The sequence below is a fragment of the Antennarius striatus genome, chromosome 21 (assembly GCF_040054535.1).
Source record: "Antennarius striatus isolate MH-2024 chromosome 21, ASM4005453v1, whole genome shotgun sequence".
Lineage (NCBI taxonomy): Eukaryota > Metazoa > Chordata > Actinopteri > Lophiiformes > Antennariidae > Antennarius > Antennarius striatus.
The window spans coordinates 3,338,418-3,360,059 of NC_090796.1; the positions used below are offsets into that span (position 1 = coordinate 3,338,418).

Genomic DNA, 21,642 nt, shown 5'->3' on the forward strand with positions numbered 1-21,642 from the left:
TCTTTTCTTTAAAATGAAATAAGTTTAAAATAAGTTTCTCCCAATAAAATTAACTTTAATGCATCTGCTAGAAATATAAACAATATGTGTCCAGTGTGTATTCTTTAAGTTTATGTGAATTAATAAGACAGTAAGACTTGTAGAAATATATGAAGAATAAAAAGAAGAAGAAAGAACATTAGTCATCCCCTTGAGGAATTAATTTTTTTGGGAAAAAGAAAAATGGAAAATTAATGACTTTAGCATAGATGCAGTCATTACATGGGTTTGAAGTATTTATCTGAATATACAGTATGTACAAAACCCATAACCAGTGAAGTTGGCACATTGTGGAAATTGTAAATTTAAAAAAAAGGTCTTAAACTTATTGACAATTTACTTATGCGTTTGTTCTCCAAGTGGTGGCCCTTGCCCCATCCTTATTTGTGAATGACTCAGCATTTCAGGGAAGCTACCTTTATGTCCAATAATGGCACCACATGTTCCCAAGTTGCCTGTTCATCTTTGGGATGTTCCAAATAAGTGTTTGATGAGCATTACTCATCTTTCTCAGTCTTTTTTGCCACTTGTGTCATCTTTTTTGAAACATGTTGCAGTCATCAAATTCTAAATGAGATATTATTTTCAAATAATAATAAAGTATATCAGTTCAAACATTACGTATCTTGTCTTTGCTGTGTATATCCAATTGAATATAGGTTCAAAGGGATCTGCAAATCACTATATTCTGTTTTTATTTACAATTTACAAACATTCTAACTTCCCTGGTTTTGTTTTATACATCAGATGATGGCTTTCAGTGAGGTCTTTTTGGTTCCAAGATGACACAAATAAAATGACAACACATAAATATAATAGAAACTAAAATGAATAACAATAAAATCTGAGTTTTGGTCGACGCCAAAGTTGCACAAGTGCTTTTTTTGCATTTATGCACTGAACAAGTAGAACTAAATACAAAAAAAGACAAAAGAAGAAGCAATCAACTTAATAGGTCTCTTATTTATTAAAATGCTTGAGTCATTAAAACTGCATACTTAACAGCAGAAAACATTTCAATAAATTTGACTAAAAGTGGAGAAAAAAATGCCTCTTGCCCAGCTATGATTGGCTACAGCAGACCCTTGACTGGCAAGGCAGAAAAGTGGTTTTGCCAGTCAAGGGTCAAAATAGAATCCATCCATCCATCCATCCATGCATGCATCCATCCATCCATCCATCTATCCATCCACCCATTCATCCATCCATCCATCCATGCATCCATCCATCCATCAATCCATCCATCCATTTTGTAATCACTGCTTTATCCACTGTCGCGGGTCACAGGGGGCTGGAGCCTATCCCAGCCGACTCAGGGTGTAAGGCTGGGAATGTCACGTTAGATGAACTGCTTTAGTACATACCTAGAATAACTACCAAACCCTAAAAACATTTGATGTGAAAAGAAAAGCATCAATACTTCAGCTTTTTTTTGTTTTGTTTATTTTTAACATAAAAATACACGAGTCCATGTGACATCATGGCTGATATTTAATTGTTTTTCACTGCTTGTTGAGCTGTAAATGAATTAAGTTTGCCAACAAATGCTTAAGCATATGCTGAATGGGTGACAGAAAAATGCTTTAGTGGTTTACATCATTTCTTGTCACTGAAAAATATTTAATGCATATTTTTAATCTTAACTATTGTTAATTGTTTTCATAAAGATGCATAATCTGATCACACAAAATGCCAAATGTTATGTTCAATTCATGGAAAAACCAGCTAATTAATTTTTCTTATGAAAAATTGCTTTGGCTCTACTGTAATCTGATATTAGAGACTTACGTCCTTTTGCTTGAAACGTTCCTGAGCGTGCCGGCCGTTTGTAAAAGCAGTTATGTAATGTTAATGTTTTTACCAGGACCCTGTGGATGCTTTTACTAAATAAATGCCTAAAGCTGACAACTGACAATATTGTCAGAAAATTGCTGTTAATTTCATTTCTTCACATTTAATTTAGAACAGAAAATCCTTCATATAGTCCCAATGATGTTTGTTATTTTTAATATGTTTACTTCAGATAGCACAGTGGTGCACATTCCATCTTTTTTTTAGTTGATATCTAAAGGAAAAGACCTTGATTTAAGAGTAAACACATGATATTAGCAGCAAACACCTTAATCACTAAGGCACATGCAAAGGTGACTGATTAGGAGTCCATTTAAGATTAAAACACATTTTAATGTGTGATATGTTTGACTTTAATGCACATGGAAAATGTATAGAAATGTCAAAGGCATACCTGTACTCAGTTTCAGTTTAATTTTTTTTCCAGTTAATAATGATGTTGATTGTCAGGTCTTCATGACCTGCTGATAAGATAACTTAAACCCTGTGCTAACACTCACCTGAGGGCACAAAAGGATCCAAGATAATGAATTAAGATGTATTAACATTCAATAGGTCTTAACATTGTTCAAGTCATGTTTGACAGTTAACAGCAGTAGCAGCCTAAATGTTAATGACTTTTCTCAAATCGTTCCAAAATGTGAAAAAAATATCATACTGTAAAATGCATGTGCCACAAATGTAAACCAGTTCAAATTTTTCAAATGATTATTAAAATGGATTTTATGGGGTAATTCATCGACAATGATGGTTTAGACTAGAGCATTAAACTTTCCATGCTGTGATGATCATGGGAATGTTTTGTACAATAATGCCAATGTTTAGATTTGACAAGCATGATTTATTAGTGATAAACTGGCAGCAGTCAGGAGTGTCATGGACAACTGGGTGGAATGCCTCTGATGCTCCTGGTCAATGGCAAGACCAGGCCATGGGTACCGTTGTTTGTCTCACAGGAGGAGGTCTTGGGTTCAATCCCACCCGAGGCCTTTCTGTGTGGACTTTGACATGTTCTCCTGATGTCTATGTGGGTTCTCTTCAAGTACTCGGGCTTGTACCGACCTCCAAACAACATAAAACGTAGTGAATGTTATGCCCTACAATGAACTGGTGTGTCATCAACAGTGTTCCCCTCCTCCTACCCACAGACAGCTGGAATGTACAGTAGGTTGAGCAAATTAATTAATTTTCCCTTTGTTGATTGCAGATAGATTTTTTTATACATTCATGATAATGTAGACATACAATTCAAAATCTGATACAGACATTTGTTCCACATGGATTCTTCACTTCATACTGCAAAAGTATGTTACTTCCACTGGGAGTAACTATTTTAAGTCAATGAAAGTAAATTGCATTGTCAGCTCAGTTTATTGGCATCATTTTTGTTTTTTGATGACAAAGATAATAGCCAATAGCCAATACTTATAAATGTGCAGACCTAATTTCAGACCTAATTTTCTTTTATCATAACACTATCACGTATAATATGGCAAATTCCCAAAAACTAAATCACTAATGTTTGATAATAAAGCACTAGTGTGTTTCACAGTGTATATGAGATAAATATAGCTGTAAAAGGAAACATTTAAGGAGGAAAAATGCATAAATTGGCAGATTTATTTATAGTGGACCATCAATTTTTATTAAAAAATATTCATGTCACCTTTTGACTTTGCTAGAAGAACCTTTATGAATGCTATTATTGGTCAACCATTCAACAGGGACACAAACAGAACTCCACTCTGCAGTTATGCAAACTTTTTTTTCAAAAATGTGCTTCCCTTCTTTCAATAATACAATTGACATTGTTATAAGGTCAGTGATTACTTGGTCCATTACTTATCTTATCGCTTGAATGTGTGTGCATTACTTATCTTTATGTAACGGTGAAATCTCTGCCCACCTGTATAAAAGGGGATCCCTGACTGTCTGTAGGCACTCAGGTTTTGGACTCTACAGGTGAGTATACAACAGAACCATTAGAAGAACATATTTCTCACATAGCCATTACGATTTTTTCTGTAATGTCAATGACCAAAATTGAGAAAGTTTGATTCTGCCAGACTGAATTGATTTCTTCCCACAGTTGACGGTTCAACAGAGACAATGAAGTTGGTTTTTGTTTTGTGCGCCATGGTGGCGCTGTCTGAGTGTCACTTCCAGTAAGTAATTTCTCACATTACCTACATTAACTTCTACTGGCTTTATTTTTTATTTTTTCAACGCTCAAAATTAAACATACATAAGGTGTAACTTCAGCTAATTGGACCGAGAAACAACTGCAGACATACCATCTTTAAAATATCTGTCTACAGGTATATTGTGCCCTCATGAGTAAATCTAAATTTTACAAGCATTGAGCAGTTTAAGATGAACTACATATACGGAAAAAGTGATTTACAGGACAAAATGAGGCTGAAGGGAAAAAAGTTGCTCCTTTTGTGAATCCTAGGATCCATCTGGAGAAGGGTAAGACAGCCAGGGAGCTCCTGGAGGAGCAGGGTCTGTGGGAGGAGATAAGGCTCAAGTTCCCATACAACCCCATGGCCAAGTTTGATGCCAGTTTTGCTGTGGGCGAGCAGCCAATGACCAACGATGCTGACGTGAGTAGCAACTTTGGAGACTGATGAATGGCACATTGAAAAACTATTAATTTTGGTCGTGATTGTCTCTTTTTCATCTCCAGTTGGCCTACTATGGAGTCATCTCCATTGGAACTCCTCCTCAGTCCTTCAAGGTCATCTTTGACACCGGCTCATCCAATCTCTGGGTGCCCTCCGTCTACTGTGGAAGTCCAGCTTGCTGTATGTAAACCTATTAATACATGTAAATCTCCACTCTCTAAATAGATCTTAGATAGTAAAACTCGGGTTTAGAGATCGATTTCAAAGTTATCCCAATTTGCATCGCTAAGTTGTAAAATGTTGGTGTTTTCCGGTCCACTTTAACTACCATTTACAGAAACACAGAAACACATGTGATACGTACAGGGTGGTCCATGTCAGCTGCCCACCAAGATATTAGTGTTAATAAGATAAACCACTGGGTAAGGAGAAATGATCTGTTGGATGGCGCAAGATAGTCCTCTGTGAGGGAATACAATCACCGAGTTTGCAAAATTTGGACTGACGGATGCAAAAAACCTTTGTTGGAGGCTGTGGGATCCCTTTCTGTACTTTGCTTTCACTTTTTAAAAAAAATTCCAGTTGCATTGTTTCCCATTTCTGTTTACCTCTACTTGTAAAAAAAACCCTATATAATTAACTCAAGTCAGCAAATTTTATTTTATGTTAATAGGTTATGTTAATCTCACATTTAGGAACAATACAGATTCCGTTAGAGGAGCTGCTATAGACCTAGACTGCTGAGGGTATTTTTCTTTGTCTCTCTTGTTGAAGGGAGTTACACTACTTACTTTAGGGGCTTCTTTTATTTCTCTTTGTTTTCTTGATAATAATACATTGATTCTACACATGCTTGCAAGACACTGTTGCTGTCAATGTGCTCCTGCTCGACAGATGGGGAACAAGTATAGAAGACAGGAAATCCAAAAGCCTTTAAATCCCACTTCCACTTCAGCAACTAGAGTTCAACTTTATACTTTTAGTGCAAACGCCATCTGGCCTATCTGCCACGTTCTCTCGATCTCTCTCTTTTCCTTGCCCTGTCTCTACACCCATTGTATTTCTTTACCACCCAACCGATCAAGGCGCACGGCCCCCCTTCAGAGTCTGAGTCCTGCCTGCTGATGTGATTAAGGGCTATACAAATAAAAGTTTGATGAATGGTTGTTTGATTGATTTTCCCAGACAACCATGACAGATACAACCCAGGCTCCAGCACCACCTACAAGCACAGTGGCCGTTCTCTCAGCATCCAGTACGGCACTGGTAGCATGACTGGATTCCTCGGCTATGACACTGTGACGGTGGGACATATAAGCATATGGTACTGTTTTGAACTGGACGGTGTTCATGTATTATTATTACTCAGCCACACCTCTGTTTGTCCAACAGGTGGGTGGACTTGCTGTGAAAAACCAAATCTTCGGCCTGAGCGTAACTGAGGCTACCTTCATGAAGTACATGCGTGCTGATGGTATTCTGGGCCTGGCATACCCTCGCCTGTCTGCTTCTGGAGCTACACCTGTCTTTGACAACATGATGAAGGAGGGCCTGGTCAATGAGGATCTCTTCTCTGTGTACCTGAGCAGGTAATGATAATAAAAGCCTTGTTATATTATGCCTACCAAAAAGAACAACAGCGTGCCCTTGTTCTTTGCGTTTAATAAGTTCCAGGAACCACACGCGATTAAGGAATCCGCGATCGAGATCGCAGTCTATTTATCTTACTATTTTTGGTAATTTAAACGTTTATGAACCCTCCCCATACTGATATTAAACCACCCTCTGTCTGTATTACCTTTTCCCACACATCAACTGTTTAAAGCACTTTTGTGTCTCACGAAAGTCTGACACTGACGGAACGGAGCGCACTTCAGGATGTTGTCAGCCAATAGTATGTATGTACGGTATCACGTGACTGCCTACCAAAAATCCGCTATGAGGTGGAGTTGTGAGTGTTAATGCACAAATGCGCGAGGGCCCACTGTATATGAAGAAATAAATAATCTGCAGCATTTTGTTATGCTAATGACTCCGTTCTTGCTTACTTCTGCAGTAATGCTGAGCAAGGCAGTGTGGTGACCTTTGGTGGCATTGACACCAACCACTACACTGGTTCCATCACCTGGATTCCCCTCTCCAATGAGTTGTACTGGCAGATCACAGTGGACAGGTAAAGACACACAAACATATTATGGTGGCAGGACCTCAAACCCTTAAGGGGATGGAACACCTGAGGAAACATTTCAACAAACTGGCAATAGAGTAGAACATAAAGTTAACAAATACATTGATGCAGCAACTACTTAAAACACCATACACCATAACAATAGTAGTTAATGCTATTACGCTATCATGTGAGACTATGTTGGTTACTGAAGAAATACAAACTCTTGTTAAACCTGCCACGTTCAGGGTAATTTGTGGGAAACGGTGCCTCTCCTGTGAAATGTACCGAAGCCAGAATGATAGCAGATGCAAAAGTGCGATTTATGTCTCATGCATGCTGTACTGTGCATCCCTTTCAGTGTGACTGTGAATGGTCAAGTTGTGGCTTGCAATGGTGGGTGCCAGGCTATTGTGGACACCGGCACCTCTCTCATCGTTGGACCTCAAGGAAGCATCAACGGCATCAATGGTGGCATTGGAGCTAGTGTCCAGAATGGAGACGTGAGTACCAAACATAGTCTGTTTAAAAAAAAATAATTTATGGTAGTTTAATGTTGAACCAAAGGCTACTCTGAGTTGAAAATGGAGGGGTTGAACAGAATTCTTTATATATCTTTCGTTCCTCTGCTTTCAGGCCGTTGTCTCCTGCAGCCAGATTTCCAGCATGCCTGCTGTGACCTTCCACATCCACGGACAGGAGTTCACAATCCCAGCTTCTGCTTACGTCCGTCAGGTATGTTTTTACCTTCACTACTTCATCTTGTATTATGTCATCCAAACATGAGCTTCCTTAATCTGAAAATCTTCTCCTAAATCCCTACTACAGTCTAGCTACTATGGCTGCCGTACCGGCTTCAGCAGCGGAGGTGGCAGCCTGTGGATCCTGGGTGACGTCTTCATCAGGCAGTACTATTCCATCTTCAACAGGGGACAGAACATGGTGGGCCTGGCCAAGGCTAGATAATAAACCTGAGGCAACCTTTTGCGAGAACATTTGCAATTATAATATATGTTAGTAAATATTAGAATTTCATTTTGTCTATGATGGATGACGGATGATGCTTGAGAATCCAATCATGTCCTTTTCCTGCAAATTAAATCCAATAAAAGCTATTGAATCAATTTGAGAGTTTTATGAATTTCTATCAGATACACAAGATGCTCAACCTTAAACTACAAAAACATTTTTCTTTAAGATGACATCTCAATGAAAAACAAACATTGAGTTGAGAAAGTATTTTTATATATTAAAAGTTTAGCATATTGCTATATCTATAATGCAGAATCTTCAAACCAAAGGCCATAATTTGTAGATTTCCATGCATAAATTGAATCTATTGTAAGGAAATTATCAATCATTGGTTAATAGTTAATCCTAAAACACTTTGTGAACGTGTTAACATACCAAATATGTAATATCAGGAATACAGTCAGATCTGGCTGGACTCTAGAATCAGTAATCACATTAAGTATCATCATTAGTACAATAGTTATTTAAGAAAAGCAATATTTGACAAAGGGTATTTTTATTCATTCACTTTTGAAAATATGTTAAATGAGACACCAAACTTCAAGTTCAGTAGTTTAAATTTTTTTTCCCCTGAGCACTCCATCGCTTTGCAAATTGTGCGATAAAAAGTGGAAAGTAAAAGTAAAACATATTTTATTATTTTTATTAGTTTGAGAATGATTGTTCAGTTTCTACTCACACAAACGCATACACAAACGTACGTGCGCGCGCATGCACGCGCATGCACGCGCATGCACACACACAATCAAGTGCACATGATGAATATTCACCAGTTCAGATTGTCACACACCCTGTGCAACTATTTATTTTGTATTAAACTCTAATCATCATTAGAAATTAATCTAGTCCTGCAGGTTTTAGTATTATATTCTGAATGTTTAGATTTCAATTTAAATCCAAATTATTTTTTAGCTATATAACATAGTTTCACCTTAACTTTGTTGTCATCCATTTTTGCTGTTTACAAAATACATGTATGAATTGATGAGTAAATAATAAAGACTGAGTAAATAATAAAGAATCCACTACAGTATTTGTGGGAGTGTGAGAACTAACACACTTGTCACAGACGGTGTATACTTCTGTTCTGCAGCATTGTTGGGCGGGAGGGGAGGGGGGGTCAGGTGGTTGCTGGGGTGGATGTTTTAAACTGGGAGAAGGAGTTCCATACTGGACTTACTTGCCACTAAAATGTCAGTTAACCAAGACCTGTTCGGGGACTAAACGGTTCACCAGTAAAGCCTGACTGACAGTTAAAAGCACAATGATTTTTTGTTTTCCTTACTGTTGTATATTTAATGTAGTAATATTGATGGCATGAGGAAGTCATAAAATGCTCTTCCTGGTGACAAAAACCTGTTTGACCGCATAATTGTTCATCCTTTCTTACTGACAGTGTCAGTCCTTTGAGCACTTGTGAACGGCCAACTCTGGTAATCAGCAGGTAAGTGGGCAGGATAAACTGTATTAATCTAAGCTTTTCACATTCATCTATGATTTTTTTAATTAAACATATGTTCAGTAGCTACTGTGTTGGTATGACTTTGAGCTTTGACTTTATTGAGCTTGACTTTGTTGTTTATTGTACAATTTGAGATGACAATGTTTGCAGGGAAAGGCAGAAGGAAAAGAGAAGCCACAGGATACAAAGAATGGATGTCTCAATTACCCTCCGAGCTTCACAGCATTCCTCTTTTTCATCTGAGCATACCAGGTATGAAGCTGAAGTCATATAGTAGCTTCTTACAATGAAACTGCATCGATTCAATAAGCAGCACCTTGAGTGTTTGTTTCTCATCTATTTACGTCCAATATTCAGTGCATTTATTTAGCCTGTAAATAAATGTTGTTGAGTTATAAATCACAGTTAGTCATTCTTCGGAGGCACAGCTCTTCTTTGAGCTGCATGCTAACAATTTTGTCGCACTCAGAATTTGTTGGTTGAGTAGAAGGTTCCTGCTAAGTCATCCAGAAATGAATGGGTGTCTGTGTGTTTTTTTATGGAGAGAAACAGTTTCTGTTTATTTTCACAATGTTCTTTTTTTTCTAGGATTAGGTGAAATAATTATTTGAACTATTTGGCTCTATTGCTCCCATTCATTGACATCTCCTTAGCAACCCGTTTGGAGTGACTTTCAGCCAATTTTGGTACAATGAATTTAATAGGGTGTGCACAGGGTGCATGTAGAAGGGCTGTGGTGTGTCATAACAATAGCTTACCAATAAAAGATTTATCATCTTACTGATTTTGAAATGCTAACATGCTAAGTAGCCATAAGCACAAAATACTCTAAGGTGGATAGGATTATCTTTACATTTGTTTTAGCCATTGACCAGAGCTGGAAAATCTGTGTTTTGACCTGATCAACATGTCATCAAAAGTTCAAATGATCATTGACTTAAAAAAACTGGATTTAGTCATAAAGACAAGTAGTGTAATTTGACATGATGTGGTTAGAGAAAAGTCAGACACCAACCACGGTTACCAGTATAATTCTCCAGACACCACAGATGTGTGGGTGACCTTTTGTGCCTCGTTGGAAGACATTTGATTTTAGATGTCAAAAAACTATCACCTACAACAGAAGTTTTTTTTAAGTGTTGGGCTGTGGCCCATGAACTCTGGTGGTGCAAACGGGTCCCAGAAGACATTTAGAATGTTAAAAATTAAATAGCATATCAAATATGTATTATTATGAGGTTAATTGCACATTGATAAATGGACAGATAGCTAAAATGGCTTTGACTTGTTAATGTGTGTCTGTTTGGTCGACCCTAGGCAGCCATGACTCCATGAGTTACGACTTGGACATCAACTCATCGATACTAGAGCCTGATAGACTAAAGAAATTCAGCAGGATCTACTGTGCACGTAAAATTGTGCTCAAATGGGCAATCACACAGGTAAGTGGTGTTTAGAACCTCATTGACTATAGAATGTACTTAAACACAAGTAAGATGGGGAAGGGGGTGTTTGATTGACGGTCTACTGGCCTGTGGTGCAGGAGGAGAACATCACCAAGCAGCTGGATTCGGGGGTACGCTACTTTGATCTGAGGATTGCTCGCAAACCAAATGACACAGACCCCACAAGGCTTTACTTTCATCACGGGCTGTACACTAGGACGGACGTGAAGGTGAAGATGGGATTGTCACATATAAAGCAATGCTTCTTTTCATTAACTATTGGTAAAAAATTATGGAGCTCAGATCATGCACATTTACAACATGTCAAATCAAATGGGAGAAATTAATTGGTCTACATTTGACCATACCTTAAATTCTTATTATGTGCACACATGATCACTCAGAGACAGAGGTAAACTTATCCTTATTTAACATGGACAACTCAGAACAACTGTTACTGTGATCAGACTGTTCTCAGCACCATCAATGACTGGGCAGAGGGGCATCCCAAAGAGATCCTCATCCTGGCTTTGTCACACTTCAAAGGGTTTGATAAAAAAAATGAACTGCAGCTCCACACCCATCTAATGTCCTCCATCAAGTCATTGTTTGGATCCAAACTTGTCCCTAGAAAAGTAAGTAAATGTGTGACGACTTTTGATCAAGTACAGTGTACAATAAGAATTGCATGCATTAACCTGTAACATGTTTTATTGCATGTAGGGCACCCCGACGTTGAAGTATTGCTGGGAAAAAAAGAAAAACGTCATAGTTTCATATGATTATCGGTTCAATCATTATCCTGAGCTGTGGGGGAAAATAAAGTATTACTATGGCAACACTATGAACCCAATAAATGTGGAAACAAAACTTTGTCAGGAATTGGAAAAAACACCAAAGCCTTTTAAAGGTGAGTTCCTCTGTTCCTAAACAGTTGATTGGTTGACGTTTGATTTCTATTTTGGTTAATTTATTGTCATATTTAGTGATGAAACAAGAACATGTGTGATCTACTCCATGATAATTCTAGAGCAGACATTCTAAATATGTTTTATCCAGTGAAATAATGATCTTTACTTTATCTCTAACAATCTGCAGGTTTCTTTGTTTGTGGCTTGAACTTGACTCTACCAGAAAACATTGGAATACTTAAATACATCCTTCGTCTTTGTGACAATTTTCCCAATGTCATACACAGAAGTCTCCCACGACTGCTGCAGTGGATGAAAGAGCAAGCTAGCAAAACACCAATGAACATTATCGCATCAGACATGGCGACTCGTGACCAGTTTGTCGCAACTGTCGTCCAGCTAAATATAACAAAGCAAGCATAAAAGCACCATCTGATGGAAACACGGTTCAGACTCCCTTTTTTAATAAACAGTCATTTGCTGATTAGTTTTTCCCTTTCCAAAAAAAAAATCCACTTTGCAAAATTTGAAAGTGGTAGGTGTCCTTCTTTTCAATCACCGTGTCAGGTGTCCCCAGGAATTGTACCTTTAAAGTTTCCTTCACACTGTCCAGAAATGTTTTCACCAAAAAATACATGTGATCGCACAATCTCCAGCAATGGTTCCAATATTCAGACTATTTCATGTTTTATTTGAGGTGAAGAAAAATTATGAATGAGATTTTAGCATGTCTTCTGCACATGGAGTTCCAATCACTTTGATGGTCGAATCAATGATTGTGTTCCCTGTTTTGATTAAGCATATAACAGATGTATTTCATTGCATTTTATAAATAATTGTAGTTTAGCTTGAGTGGGTTTGCTTATGACAGAACCATAATCATTTCACTAGCTTCTGCTGCTTGATCTTTTTTTTTTAATCTTCTCGTCATTTTTAAGTCACATTATTATTATTTGTTAATATCAGCACGAATCTCTGTTTTCCATGTTTGTTTTTAAGATTTTTTAAAAGCTTCTAATAAACCAATCGTGATGTATTACTGCAAACTCTCTTTTCTGTCCCGCTGGTGCGCCATCATGTGTTGATTTCTGGTATTACAGTAAAATGTTCACGTCATGACAGTTTTTGGCTGGCCAACCAGGTGGCTAATGTTAGCACGCTGCAATAAGTCAGTGACACTTCCCAGATTAGGATGCTAAGACTTGCATTGCGTCAGTCCACGTCTAGATACAACCGCCTGGAGCCTACAACCCGACTACCTGCAGCGTTTTTCAGACCGGACAGTCCACATCAGAACTTCAGGGATCAAAGGAGGCGCTTTAGACGAATTCTCCACCCACCGAGCGTCAAATCAACGCTCGTACAACGTCCACACCAGGCCCACGACCTCAGGTAACGTCAACACGGCTGGCAGGTTGCAGCTGCTAAAGCTAAAGCTAGCCGTGTACTGCAGTGACAAGTTTCAGTTAACAGGCTAAGCTAACTCTCGCTGCACGCTAAGCGCTGGAATGAGTCCTCGCCAGTAGCTCATGTCCCATGAATTCAGAGGTTAGGCGAAACTCAATGAAAGAATACCACTAAATAAACATCTATCCGATATAAACTATTACTAATTCACATGCTGTGAGATAAAAGACATCAGTAAAGTTTTAATTACCCATGTTTCAATTCGGCTTGGGTTTAAAGCCGGCATGTAAAGAGAAAGTCTGATTTTAAAAAAGATCCCCGGTTTGCTAACTCACTGTTTGGTAACCACCGGATGCGGATGTGATAAATCTTATCAGTAAACAAAAAGTCACGTGTCCCTGCAGTTAGCTGTTGTGGCCGAATTTCACTGTTTGGTCTAAAATGTTGTAAACTGTTGTTGTTTTTGTTTTTCTAGAGGCATGGAAATTGTATCGTAAGTAAATCATGAAATCAATGAATATTCAAGTAGAATCCGGCATGGCGGACCAATGGCTGACAGCCTACGGCGCGCCGCGTCAGCTCCGTCAGCTGCGTCTTTATGATTTATACATAGTTTCAGCGTGACGTAACGTTCAAGGGGCGTTTGACCCGCCGCCATGCTTGAGGTAATTCCATGAATCACAGATGAACACGCACAAGAAAGGCAGAAGGCGATTCCACGGCGATCATTGTTGTTGTTAGCCGTGGCAAATGAAAACTATTCGTGTTCCTGTCAATTTACGGACAATACGTCATTTATATTCACCCTCAGTGAATACTTATCAAGGAGGTAAAACAAGAGAGCTCACCTCGAATCATGTCAGTGGATTACGTTTCACGTTGCACAAACGTTCTCATATTTGCTTACATAATTTTTTTCATAACAGTTTTATATTTATTTTGATTAATGATTAACGAATGAAATTTCACGTATTTTATCTGAACGGAATGCAAACACAGAGTCATCTGTCAGGAATCACATTGTTTTAAAACGGATGTGAAATTTATATTCTGGGGGAATGTGAGGGCGTTTTATTTTTTGAGAATGAAAGCACCAAGTCTAAACATTTTTACAGTGACCTTTCTTTAAAAAAAACAAAAACAGATGCTCAAATTCTGTTAATGACAACATTCCAGTAAATTATTCCAGTAAAAACATGGAAAACCAAAATAATTGGAAACAAAATAATTCAACCCCCACACGTTGTTTAACCATCTGCAAGAACCAAAGCACACATGAACACTTTAGGTTATGCAATTCACATTTTTTCCCCTCATTCAACAAAAAAAGTTGCTTTCCTGAACTTTATCAAAGCTTATTACCTGCTGAATAAAATCCATCATTAGCCACACCTTTGCAAATCACATGCAGTTAAAACACTGTGCCAACCTTCATTGACATTTCAGTAGAGTCCAAACATAAGGGCTTCATGATGTTCACCACTGCTGTCTGAAAAGAAAAGTACAAGCAATGATAAGTCAGATCTAGCAGCTCAAAATCATCTAGATAAGATGTAAATGATTTGGAATTGCGTTCATTCCATCAATTAAATATTTCTTTATTATTCTATGATTGCATCTGAGTCACTTGACTTAAATCCAATTAAAATTCCCTGGTGGGAGTTGACAAAGCAGGTCGCAGTGCATAAACCACAGAATATTCCAGTCCTGGAAGCTTTTGTCCCTGTAGAATGGGCCTCAGGGAATATGACAGAAGCTAGTGTCTGGACATGCATCATGTTAAAGCAGGTCATAGCGACGGAATTGTCCACAAAATACGAGAAAAACCTGTCATTAAGCAATTGAATCATTTAGAGACTGCAGTGGTCAGAAGTGAAGCATTTTGTGTTGTTGAAAACACTTTTAATGACCATTGTATTGTTTTATAGAACTTGGTTTTTGTGTGCAAACAGGCTGCCAATAAAACTAATATATGAACAATGGGGGCTGAAAATGTTTTCATTCAAAACAAAATAAACTGGCCATTGTTACCACTGTGTTTTAGCTTGTTGCAAGACGCGATGTACTGTATTTATATGAAAGCCTTGGTCTGTGAGATGATGGTGTTAGTTGTCCTTTTGGTATCACAACCTTTTTCAGCATCTGATTGGTTGCACAGCAACAGTATTTCTACAATTAACTGATGTGTTCAATAGTAATGAAGCTTAACACAGGGAATCAATACTCCATTAGTAAAATGAATGAATGAGGAAAGACACACAAAATTAACACAAGAACAATCCATGTATGGTTTTAAAGGACCAAGAAAACGAAAAATGACTTTTGAAGACTTCTTAATTTTAAAATGTTTCCAGCAATCAGTGACTAAAATTATAAATATATTTGTTTGCCTAGTCCATCTGCCTTTATGAGCATGGCATCGGGGGGTGACGGACCTTCAGCCCCCCCTCATAGACACACCAACAGATTAGCCAATGAGAGATCTCCCTACCTTCTACAACATGCACATAACCCTGTTGACTGGTGAGTGTTTTTACCCTACAGAATTCTGAAAGCTCATAGAACGTCACGTGCAAACTAGTGTAATGTTATGTTAATTTAATATTGCTTTCAGGTATCCATGGGGACAACAGGCTTTTGACAAAGCAAAGAAAGAAGACAAACCAATCTTTTTATCAGGTGTGAAGTTTCCCCTTCACCTGGTGGTAACAGGGATTTCATTGAGGCATTCTCATTTGCTTGGACTGAAACATTTTGTTTTTCTCTGACTCTCAGTGGGATACTCAACGTGTCATTGGTGCCACGTCATGGAGAGAGAGTCTTTTGAAGATGACGAAATTGGGAAAATCTTAAGTGAGAACTTTGTCTGCATTAAGCTGGACAGAGAAGAGAGACCTGACGTGGATAAGGTCTACATGACCTTTGTACAGGTGGGTGTTCTCTTTATTATTTTTAGACCCTTCACACCAGCCTCTGATAGTTTTTCTCCTATGCTAATTTGCCTTCATGAATAAATATTGGTAACAGGCAACAAGCGGAGGTGGAGGTTGGCCTATGAGTGTGTGGTTGACCCCTGACCTTCGACCATTCATTGGAGGAACGTACTTCCCTCCCAGAGACCAAGGAAGAAGACCTGGGTTCAAAACAGTTCTCACCAGAATCATGGATCAGGTATCAGTCATCAGTTTTAGCTCGAACAGGATTTCATTTGTTCTAATCTTTTATCCATTACTACTCTCATGCTGTAGATTAGCATTTGTAGGCTGGAAACTTCATATGTGACGTTTGCTAAAGCTTGAATGTGAAGTTCACCATCTGTCTGAGGCCTCCAAATCAATTTTTTTTAATGAAAACGGCAAATATAATATACATGAAAGAGCGCAACTATTTCATATGCATTTAAAGTTTGCCAAAGCTGGAATGGGTAGTTTGGTAAATGTGTTCCAAAGACAACCACCTTTCAAACTCACATTGAAACACATAAAAAATTAAATTATGTAAACGGACACTACTACTTACTATTTTTAAAATGTCTACTTTTTTAGCTAAAGCTACAGTGAAGTATTTACTAGATATTGTATTGGCAAAAATGATTTGTGCTTATTGATCAGCTGCAGATACCAGTAACTCCCATCTTCCTGTAATTTCACAGTTGGAGGGTAGAAAAAGAAAACGAAACAAAAATCAACCGTTTTCTTTACAAATTCCAGCATCGTTAACCAGTAGAAATCAGTTTAAATTAGTACAAAAAAACAATTGCAAGAATTGAATTGAGGTCAAGTGTTCAATCTGAGTAACTGGTTTACAGTTTCCTGACTAAAATTGGCTGCTCCATGTTTTTTTCATTTTTTACATCACTTCAGCTTAGAGTCAAAGAAGTTGATTATATACTGTATATTCATGCAGATCATCAAAAGTGTCCAGGGATTTCTTAACAAATAATAACCTATTGGTGTCAATTAAGATAAACCAAGCGTATTTATTTTATCTATATGCTTCAGTGTGGCTCCGGTTCAAATAATTGCTTGGTCTAGAAGCTGATTTCCATTTGCTAAAGTTTTGATAACTTTGGTGCAGGCAGTGTTTTATTTGAGCAATTTGTCATCCCTACACGAGACAATCATAATTTATGTGATCTGCAGTGGCAAAATAATCGTCTTGCTTTGGAGTCCAGCGGAGAGCGGATCATGGACGCTCTGAAGAAAGGCACTGCTGTCTCTGCCAACCCTGGATCGAGCCCCCCACGAGCCTCAGACGTCACTAATCGCTGTTTGCAGCAGTTGATCAGTTCCTATGAGGAAGAGTATGGTGGCTTTAGAGACGCTCCCAAGTTCCCCACACCAGGTGAATTTCTTAGGCTCTACAGTGGACATGTGACTGAGTGTTCTTTATCTTAGTCCCTCTATTGATCCTTCCCTCCCCACACAGTGAACCTGATGTTCCTCATGACCTACTGGTGTGTGAACCGCTCCACCTCAGATGGAGCTGAGGCTCTTCAGATGGCCCTGCACACACTCCGTATGATGGCGCTGGGAGGCATCCACGACCACGTGGCCCAGGTTCATACAGGACTGAGTTCAAAGCATATTCATTGTTTGCTACCGTAAAGTTCCTGGAGGCTATGTTAAAGTTTTCTGACATCAAATCAAAAACATTTTAATCAATTAAAAAAGATTGTAGACATCAGAAACGGTAAGAAGAGTAAATATTGAGTCCAGAAACGTTCACATAGACATACGTTGTCTGTACTTATTGTACAAGTTGTACGTGACAGGAGAAATCCTTCTGTGACAAGTGTGGTGTTTATTATTGGTTAATAAAATGTCTGTCTCTCTGTCTCCATGTCTGTCTTCATGTCTGTTTCCATGTCTGTCTTCACATCTCTCCTTTGCAGGGTTTCCATCGTTACTCCACAGATTCCTCCTGGCATGTTCCTCACTTTGAGAAGATGTTGTACGACCAGGCTCAGCTGGCAGTAGCGTACATAACTGCGTCTCAGGTGTGTGGATGTGTGTGCTGTGTGCGTGTCTTTTCTTGTGTACAGTTCAGGGGATCTCTCGATCATGCTGACGCCTCCTATTGAAGTAATTTATTGCCACGTTATCCATTCAGTGGAAATCATGGACGTGAGACTTGGCAAACATTTGTTTTGCTCCACAGTAAATCACTCCTGATGAGTGTAGTAGCGCACACACACACACACACACACACACACACACACACACACACACACACACACACACACACACACACACACACACACACACACACACATAAATGCACATGTGCATACACATGCACACACACTCAAACATATTGCAGCTGGTAAATTTGTACGGAGTATTTTTTACAGGTTTTACCAGGAGTCACTGAAAATGTGCTTTTTTTTTTTTGTAAAGACGATCAATCCAAATTGATCGCCTCCCCTCCACTGGACAGCGTTGAATTAAGATGCAGCAATTAGTAACTTCAGTGATTTTGTGATTGAGACAGGAAGAAAATTAGGAAATGCAAAATGTGAGCAGAATAAAATCCTGACACGCCATCCACTCGTGTGTGTGTGTGTGTGTGTGTGTGTGTGTGTGTGTGTGTGTGTGTGTGTGCGCGTTGATGATGATGTAGCGTCTACCTTGTGATTTGCATGAAATTACCTGCATACGAATTACATGCTGATATCCTTAACCACAATGTGTTTGTTTGGCCTTTTCTTTTTGTCCAGGTATCAGGTGAGGAGCTCTTTTCAGATGTGGCTAAGGACATTCTGCTCTACGTCTCCAGAGACTTGAGTGATGAGGTGAATTGTCTACAGCCAACTTAAGACAACTTAAGACTTTAGTTGATTTTTTTGTGTTAGTTTACTGGTTTTGTGGGAGCTAGATGTCCTCATTGCAGTATCAAGGTGTAATTTTATAAAGTAAGTAAGATATTGTTATTTATATTAAATAAGGGTTTTGGTTTTCAGTGCAACACTATAAAATATTTAAGAATAGAGCAGTGTAAATAATTTGTATGGTGATGGCAAATATCTAAGCACAAACACTTGCTGTAAATTCCAAGTCATAGTATGTGGAGGTGTGTGTGTTCACATTTGCGATCATACATCCTTGAGGGCAAGGGATGGGACCCCGTTGACAAATAGGCTCTTGAACCCTTGCTCCCCTCTGAGGGTCAACCCGTTTTTCCTTTTGATTAATGAGTCGACAGCAGCGACCAAAGCACACAATGAAAGCAAAAGTTGTCATAATCATTAAATTCCCCAAGATTTATTGCTTAATTATGTACTAATGAATAAATTCTGCAAGGATAATTTACAACGGCCTGTCTAATTTGTATTTTTATTGGTACAGTTACTGATCTTGTGCCTTCGGCGGACTCTTCAAGTTATCTTCATGAACTATAAAAATTCTGTTTATACAGATCCTGACTGGATTTCAATATCATCTATAATCAAATCTTATAAGGTTGCTCATCGGTTGCATACAAATTGATGTGAATTAAACATAGAACCTGGTGGGATGTTTCCACTGATACTGTCACAGTCAATGCTGGCATTGTTGTAAATCCCTTTTCTATTTTCCATATACATGATAAGTCTGTCACTTATTTCACATCTTCTTCTCTTCGTTGATGTCTCCTCATTCTGGTGTGGTGGGTGAACCAGTCGGGGGGTTTCTACAGTGCAGAGGATGCAGACTCTGTCCCGGCATCTGGGGGACCAGAAAAGCGTGAAGGGGCCTTCTGCGTGTGGACGGCCTCAGAGGTCAGGGAGCTGCTGCCAGACGTGGTGGAGGGAGCCACCGGCTCTGCCACGCAGGCGGACGTCTTCATGCACCACTACGGGGTAAAGGTGCAGGGCAATGTCGCTCCAGAACAGGTACATTCTTACCCTGTGCAACCTTTCTGGTCTTGATGGGATGAAAAGGTTGCTGTATAGATGGAGGGAAGAATTATGGTTGTAAAAATGCTTTTTAAAAATTCAGAGAAACTCAACACTGTCATGAAGCTTGTGTGGATGATTATTCAAACTGTAATGGATATAATCGTGTAGATAAAACCGTAAAACAGACTCTTCAATCACTTTTTAATTTGATACTGAAAATAATTGGAGGTATTAAACCCAGTCCATTAAGGCTTTAAACATGACATCTGTTGCAGCCAGTATGAGTTCATTTCTGTGAACACCCTCTTGTCCACGGTACTGTTTGCTGCCAGGACCCCCACGGGGAGCTGCAGGGCCAGAATGTGCTGATTGTGCGTTACTCGGCAGAGTTAACGGCTGCTCACTTTGGAATCAGTGTTGAGAAAGTCGACGAGCTGTTGGCCTCTGCCAGAGCCAGACTGGCAGAAGTGAGGAAGCATCGACCACGACCTCACCTGGACTCCAAAATGCTGGCTTCCTGGAACGGTGACGTATACGGAAGTCATAGAACTGTTATCCTACTGTCATCTTATGTATTCAGGCTGTTTAATGGTATGGGTACTTAGGTGGTAGGTGCTGGAGACATCCTTAACTCAGTTTTTTTTTTTTTTGACTGATATTCACTGGTGATAAACTTGTAGTTGAGTTTTTTTGTTTAGCTAGTTGCAATTTGGTAATAATCCCCATTCCTGAGTAATAGAAATGTGTACATTTTTAATCTATAAATGTAGGCCCCAGGTTTAATATAAATAATTTTTATGTACTGTATCTTATAACTTAATAAAAGTTAACCCGCGTTTCTTCCTGTCTCCTGCCCCCACCAAAGGAGATTAGTTAGGAGCATAATGTAGTCTGGAGGCTGTTGGTCAGGTTTCTGCCTGTGCAAAGATTTATGTGGACTTCATCATCATTACAATACACAATGTGTGGAGATTACTATAGAGACACTACTTGTCACTTCCTATTAACGTGATGCCAATTTGATCAACCCCCGACTGTCACGTTGGTTGTTTCAGATGTGGTTCATTATAAGAACAAAGAGCCCACCACACATACACAAACAGACTCACGCAACCACAACGGTTGTTCCTAGGATTGATGTCTCAAGGCAGAGTTTGTTAGTGAGGTAATGAGCCTCTGAGATCCCAATAACTTTCCATTTAGACACAAGGCTCTCTTTCTCCTCTCTAATGAAGAAACCTTGCCATTAATCACCTCTCTTTCTTGCCAACACTTTGAAGATGAAGCTGTGTGCTCCGCAGACTTTGATTCTCCACTTGAAAGAGAGATGGAGGAAAAAAATGAGGACGAAATGAAAATAGAGAGGAAAGGGCAAAGGAATGAGTGGAGAAAAAAAAGGCTTCAAAGAGTGTGAAAGTCACTAAGCTGGAACTGCTGTGTGGCTACCTCAGAGAGGTATGAGTCTTTTAGATGAGTGACAGTAATTTCACATCTTATCATCCTACTCCCGGCAGGTCTGATGCTCTCAGCCTATGCCCGCGTTGGAGCTGCACTGGGGGACAAGTTCCTGCTGGAGAGGGCGGTGCAGGCTGGTAACTTTTTAAAGAAGCACCTGTGGGATGCTGAGCAGAAGACCATCCTCCGATCCTGTTACCGAGGAGACGAAATGGAGGTGCAGCAGATGTAAGGAGAGAGTTTTTGATAATGTTGCTGTTGAGATTTAGAAGCTCTTATTTCTCAATCAGCTATGTTTCTTTAATACTGATGAAAGGTCTGATGAAAAACAACATGGTGACATGCATTGCTGTCACCTGGTTATGA

General features: G+C 39.0%; 3 protein-coding genes across 6 annotated transcripts in view; all 3 read left to right on the plus strand.

Annotated features, from left to right (window-relative positions):
- Positions 1 to 3,901: 3,901 nt before the first annotated feature.
- LOC137588790 (pepsin A-like) lies at positions 3,902 to 7,808 on the plus strand. The gene is made up of 9 exons (XM_068306069.1): positions 3,902 to 4,055; positions 4,346 to 4,496; positions 4,580 to 4,697; positions 5,703 to 5,821; positions 5,910 to 6,106; positions 6,574 to 6,690; positions 7,046 to 7,187; positions 7,321 to 7,419; positions 7,513 to 7,808. The coding sequence occupies exons 1-9, from the start codon at positions 4,000 to 4,002 to the stop codon at positions 7,648 to 7,650; spliced, it is 1,137 nt and encodes a 378-aa protein (XP_068162170.1). The 5' UTR covers positions 3,902 to 3,999; the 3' UTR covers positions 7,651 to 7,808.
- Positions 7,809 to 9,108: 1,300 nt separating this feature from the next.
- LOC137588717 (PI-PLC X domain-containing protein 1-like) lies at positions 9,109 to 12,551 on the plus strand. 4 transcript variants are annotated; one of them, XM_068305950.1, is made up of 7 exons: positions 9,109 to 9,160; positions 9,329 to 9,430; positions 10,496 to 10,620; positions 10,722 to 10,853; positions 11,091 to 11,258; positions 11,347 to 11,533; positions 11,722 to 12,551. In XM_068305950.1, the coding sequence occupies exons 2-7, from the start codon at positions 9,373 to 9,375 to the stop codon at positions 11,955 to 11,957; spliced, it is 906 nt and encodes a 301-aa protein (XP_068162051.1). In that variant the 5' UTR covers positions 9,109 to 9,160; positions 9,329 to 9,372; the 3' UTR covers positions 11,958 to 12,551. The 4 variants fall into 4 exon arrangements, with proteins under 4 accessions (XP_068162051.1, XP_068162049.1, XP_068162052.1 ...); XM_068305948.1 differs by having other exon boundaries at positions 9,113 to 9,160; positions 9,313 to 9,430; XM_068305951.1 differs by having other exon boundaries at positions 9,113 to 9,160; positions 9,313 to 9,430; positions 11,822 to 12,551.
- Positions 12,552 to 12,672: 121 nt separating this feature from the next.
- spata20 (spermatogenesis associated 20) overlaps positions 12,673 to 21,642 on the plus strand; it is a 43,576-nt gene continuing 34,606 nt past the window's right edge. Inside the window, exons 1-12 of the mRNA XM_068305908.1 lie at positions 12,673 to 12,926; positions 15,336 to 15,464; positions 15,556 to 15,620; positions 15,717 to 15,871; positions 15,969 to 16,112; positions 17,084 to 17,285; positions 17,370 to 17,500; positions 17,836 to 17,940; positions 18,661 to 18,735; positions 19,603 to 19,815; positions 20,154 to 20,346; positions 21,336 to 21,504. Of these exons, the coding sequence (XP_068162009.1) occupies positions 12,727 to 12,926; positions 15,336 to 15,464; positions 15,556 to 15,620; positions 15,717 to 15,871; positions 15,969 to 16,112; positions 17,084 to 17,285; positions 17,370 to 17,500; positions 17,836 to 17,940; positions 18,661 to 18,735; positions 19,603 to 19,815; positions 20,154 to 20,346; positions 21,336 to 21,504 (1,781 nt within the window). The 5' untranslated portion in view covers positions 12,673 to 12,726. The remainder of the gene's footprint in view (positions 12,927 to 15,335; positions 15,465 to 15,555; positions 15,621 to 15,716; positions 15,872 to 15,968; positions 16,113 to 17,083; positions 17,286 to 17,369; positions 17,501 to 17,835; positions 17,941 to 18,660; positions 18,736 to 19,602; positions 19,816 to 20,153; positions 20,347 to 21,335; positions 21,505 to 21,642) is intronic.

Excerpts from the sequence above, each read along its gene's own strand:
- LOC137588790 (XM_068306069.1), top strand. The coding sequence starts at position 4,000 with ATGAAGTTGGTTTTTGTTTTGTGCGCCATGGTGGCGCTGTCTGAGTGT. Across the intron at positions 4,698-5,702 it reads CTGTGGAAGTCCAGCTTGCT|ACAACCATGACAGATACAAC; the intron begins GTATGTAAACCT and ends TGATTTTCCCAG. Across the intron at positions 7,420-7,512 it reads CTTCTGCTTACGTCCGTCAG|TCTAGCTACTATGGCTGCCG; the intron begins GTATGTTTTTAC and ends TCCCTACTACAG.
- LOC137588717 (XM_068305948.1), top strand. The coding sequence starts at position 9,313 with ATGACAATGTTTGCAGGGAAAGGCAGAAGGAAAAGAGAAGCCACAGGA. Across the intron at positions 10,621-10,721 it reads TCAAATGGGCAATCACACAG|GAGGAGAACATCACCAAGCA; the intron begins GTAAGTGGTGTT and ends CCTGTGGTGCAG. Across the intron at positions 11,534-11,721 it reads AACACCAAAGCCTTTTAAAG|GTTTCTTTGTTTGTGGCTTG; the intron begins GTGAGTTCCTCT and ends AACAATCTGCAG.